General features: G+C 39.3%; 1 protein-coding gene across 1 annotated transcript; it reads right to left on the reverse strand.

The window, feature by feature from the left end:
• Positions 1–270: 270 nt before the first annotated feature.
• Positions 271–3,688, reverse strand: sox7 (SRY-box transcription factor 7). Its single transcript, XM_073853231.1, has 2 exons — positions 3,267–3,688; positions 271–2,114 (listed from the first exon to the last, which is right to left on the reverse strand). The coding sequence occupies exons 1-2, from the start codon at positions 3,496–3,498 to the stop codon at positions 1,156–1,158; spliced, it is 1,191 nt and encodes a 396-aa protein (XP_073709332.1). The 5' UTR covers positions 3,499–3,688; the 3' UTR covers positions 271–1,155.
• Between the last annotated feature and the right edge of the window lie 656 nt (positions 3,689–4,344).

Genomic DNA, 4,344 nt, shown 5'->3' on the forward strand with positions numbered 1-4,344 from the left:
GGTTATGGCGACGGCCCGGCACGCACAACAACAAAAAATGTAGAGGTCAGCTTCTCGAAGGGACCTCGAACGGTAGCATTCAGTACTAAAATAAATGAAAACAAAGTACTAAAGTACTAAAATAAAATAAAATTTCAAAATTAAAATGAACATATTCTGTAAAAAAGTTTATATACTCACTAATGATAAAAAAATATTTTGAGCAAAAATTTTAACTTTCATAAAGCATTTATGTGAAGAATGAATAATAACAAACTACAAAATCAAGAGTCTTTTCACCTGTATTTATTTTGTGTTTTTATTCAGCGGCGTCTAATTCAGATGGGACCTCAGAACATTCACTTTTAATATATCACAAAATGAACAGCATCTGCAACATTTTTTTTTTCTCAAGTCCAGACCTACAGACAGAATCACTGTGCTGGACGTATATGGGCATAAACAATGCAATTCATCATGAAATCTGACAACTCTAAGTCCTCATCATTAATATCGGCCAAACAGAACGGCGTTCAACAAACATCGATATTGAGCTACGTTCATCCGCTTGACATCTGTGTGGATATCAAAAGTGAGAATGCTATAAAACTCAACATTTTATTTGAATTTAAATTAATACGGCAAACCTAAACTGGCATACAATAGTATTCATTATTATTATTCTTTTAACAGTTTATGAGTATACATATAAATTTGTTGAAATGAATGTAAAGGGAAAAAGAAAGTTGTCCTTCAAAATTACGTCCAGCCTCACTTAAATAATTCTTGAGGTAAAACAATTGAGGTTTGAAAACAAAAACAAAAATCAAAGGAATATATCTGGACTGAAAAAAGCAATACAATAAGCTTTAATGCAAAGCAATTCGATATATAAATAAGCTTTATAGCATATGTACATGCTTTGTGGCAAGATATGAGAGCATTTTCTATGTTTGTCCATTTTTTCTTTTACTTCCGTTCTTCTTTTGGAAACAAAGATGGGAATGAACTTCAGTTTTTTTTTTTTTTTATCTATGCATCCCTGAGGTGTCCTTTGACTTCCTGTAGCTTCTCTTTTCCGCTCCCTCCACGGCCCCCCTTTCACCTGCCAGTCACATTGCTGACCCTTGTCGAGCTCACAGTCTCTGTCTGTGTCAACCGTCTCTGTTTTGGTGTTTATGAAATGCTGTAGTTGTTGTAATAGGCTGCCGTGGCATCGGCCAATACGGAGATGAGACTGGTTTCCGTAGCGCTGCTGGAGCAAACGGAAGCTGGCGTTACCTGGATGTGTCCCGTGACTGTCATCCCACCTTGTTCGGGATGATAACTAGTGGAATTTAGGTACTGGTCGAACTCATCTCGATCTACCTCACCTAGCAATTCAGCCTGGCTCAGCTGGTCCAGACCCTCCAGGTGCCCCTGCTCTGGAGGGGGCGAAAGCTGGCCCAGGTGCCCCTGGTGCCCGTGATGGATCTGAACCTGCGGGAACGAAGGGCTGTAATAGGACAACTGAGGAGCCGCGATAAGGGTCGCCCCACTTCCCTGGTGGGACATCGGGATGTGCCCCAAATGTGAGCTCCCACAGTGCAAAGGTACCTGGGAGTAATCAGGATGGTAAGGAGGTGGACTGCTCATGTGCACCGGGGTAGGACGCCGCTCATCTGGGCAAGAGTTGGAAGATGAGCAGGAACTGGTGGACATTGAGCTAGAGGATGAGTAGTAGGACTGGTGTTCGTGATCCACGGCGTCCAGAGGCGACATCTCAGGTGGCGTGGGCAAGCCGTACGGATAGGTATCGAAGCTGCTGTTGGAACTGGCGGGATCTCTGAAGACCCTGACGCCGGGAAGAGCTGCGCTGGGAGAACCGAAGCCGCCGCTGCCACTTACAACGCTATCGTCATCTTTGTCAAGGGGGTGACAGCAGCCTCGGGGATCCGGGAGGGAGTTCTGGTCGGGGCCGAGGGTGGTCAGGAGGAAGCCGGGGTCCACGCGTTTACAGATGCGCTTCAGCTGCTTCTTCCTACGGGGACGGTATTTGTAATTGGGGTAGTCCTGCATGTGCTGCACCCTCAGCCGCTCCGCTTCCTCCACATAAGGTCTCTTCTGCGGAGGAGTTAAAGCTTTCCATGACTTTCCTGTTGAACAGCAAAAAGAACAGACATATGAGACTTAATCCTGTTTTTAAAGGATCCATTTGGAGTTTTTGAGAACTTTTACTCTCACAATCATATTAGCACAGACACAAAATAATTATATGGTTTATTAGTTTACAAACTGTTAGTTTGTCTATGTATTGTGCAGCAGACAAAGATTAAATAATGTCTACATAAGCATTTTTCATATTTCAACAGAATAAACAAATAAATAACCATCAACTAGTATAATTGCTCATATGCCAGTTATAAAATATATTTTTGAACCATAGTTTTTAAATCTTTTTAACTTGTAGCTTGGCATTCTTTTTATTGTAATGTTTTAAATATCATATTGGCAGAAATTATACTTAGTTTATAAGTTTTAGCTTTTAAAAATACTTGAAAAATTTTGTTAGAATTAGAGCAGCAAAAAACTATTTCATATAAATGCCAATAACAGGCCTGGAAATATATCACAACTGAAATAATGCATATAAGTATAAAAAACTGACAAAAATGATATCAGAACTTTTTATTAATTCATTACCCCATTACATTTTTCACTTTTAATTCCGTTATTTCTTATAGCCTACAAACCTAAAGATCAGACTGATTTAAAATGATTGATTTTGAATGGTTTCGATATATTGTTTCTATAAATTGTTTTAAATTAGTTTAAGCATTTAAATAGTTTTTATATTGTACATAAACTCAGATTTATATAGTACTTATAATTGGACAAAAACGTGATAAATGTGCGCTCGCGATCTAAATACAATTAGATACATTTTAAATATGTGTCTCATCTCACTGACTTTATTTCAGTTTTGTGTCAGTTTATTCTCATTTTAAGTTCGTCTCGGAGATTCACGCTCTCTGTGTAGTCTACTTTACGCTTCTTAAGCTCCAAAAAATATTATTTCTTATAATGTGTCAAGAAATAGTTTAGAAGATATTAAACATTCAACTTTCCGTAATCAACGCAAAAACGCATAAAACAAAACAACTGTATAACAAAAGACTGAAGTCTGACAAAACTTGACATTAATAACAATCTCCTACTATGCTACTAATACTACTACTAATAATAATAATAAATATGATCTGTTAATAACAATGATTAATAAACAAATAATATTGACAATATCTTACCCAGCATCTTGCTTAGCTCCGCGTTGTGGAGATCGGGGTTTTGGACTGCGAGTCTCTTGCGCTCATCTTTGGCCCACACCATGAAGGCGTTCATGGGTCTCCTGATGCGCGGCTCCGACACCTTGTCCGCGGGAGCTCTGTGGGAGGTGTGTCCGTCAGGTACGTCCGCATTTCCCGCAGAGCACTCAAAGCTCTCCGGCCAGGACGAATACGCGCTTATCAGAGCAGCCATGTGCGCTCTCAAAACTTCAGCTTCCCTTTCGTTTCAAACTTTGTTTCTCGGGCGCGAATGTGACCTACAGTTGTTCTTTTGTTTTGAATTGAAAGCAAAGTAAAAGCGCAATCAGAGATGACTTTGACTGAGCAGCTGGTGGTTGAAGAGCACTGTGAGAGAGATCAGTGGATGGTGCTCGACTCCCCCTCTGAAGCTGTGATTCACTGTTTCCTCCGGCATTGGGAAGCGCTTTATATGTGAGGAGCAGCTTCCAGCACAGGCCCACGGGAGGATCTCAGCTCCTCCTTGACTGCAACCTGAGACCAACGACAGAAAAAAACAGAGGTGACAAAAATATTTCAACAGCTTTACTACTAAATCACGTCATTAGCTGTTGGTTGCGTTTGTTTTCATGACACATTATTTTGACGGAGCGATAGATATGGTCGATTGTTTTCAGTCAGAGTTGAAGACATTTACTGTATGACAGTTATTCAAAAAACAATTAATAGAATTCATTATTTATTAAAAGTTAAAAATGTTATACATTTTAGGAGAGTTTGATTGAATTTACAAGTTTCAGAACTTTCTCCTAACGAAGACCATTTTTCTCTGTATCCGGTTTTTGAGTTGCTTATGGGTTCTTTGGAGATTAAAAAAGGTCTTGATGTCACATTACAAGTTCACAAGATCAGAGTACACTCTTAAAAATAAAGGTGCTTTAAAAGGTTTTTCAAGTGATGCCACAGAAGAACCATTTTCGGTTCCACAAAGAACCATTCAGTCAAAGGTTCTTTAAAGAACCATCTCTTTCTTACCTTTTTATAATCTGAAGAACCTTTTTTAGCACAAAGAACCTTTTGT

Source organism: Garra rufa, chromosome 13, assembly GCF_049309525.1.
Source record: "Garra rufa chromosome 13, GarRuf1.0, whole genome shotgun sequence".
Taxonomy (NCBI): domain Eukaryota; kingdom Metazoa; phylum Chordata; class Actinopteri; order Cypriniformes; family Cyprinidae; genus Garra; species Garra rufa.

What these genes read in the sequence shown, in the direction of transcription:
- sox7 (XM_073853231.1), bottom strand. Translation starts at nt 3,498, where the DNA reads ATGGCTGCTCTGATAAGCGCGTATTCGTCCTGGCCGGAGAGCTTTGAG. An exon ending in GGAGCTAAGCAAGATGCTGG is followed by an intron (nt 2,115 to 3,266) that starts GTAAGATATTGT and finishes GCTGTTCAACAG; the next exon opens with GAAAGTCATGGAAAGCTTTA.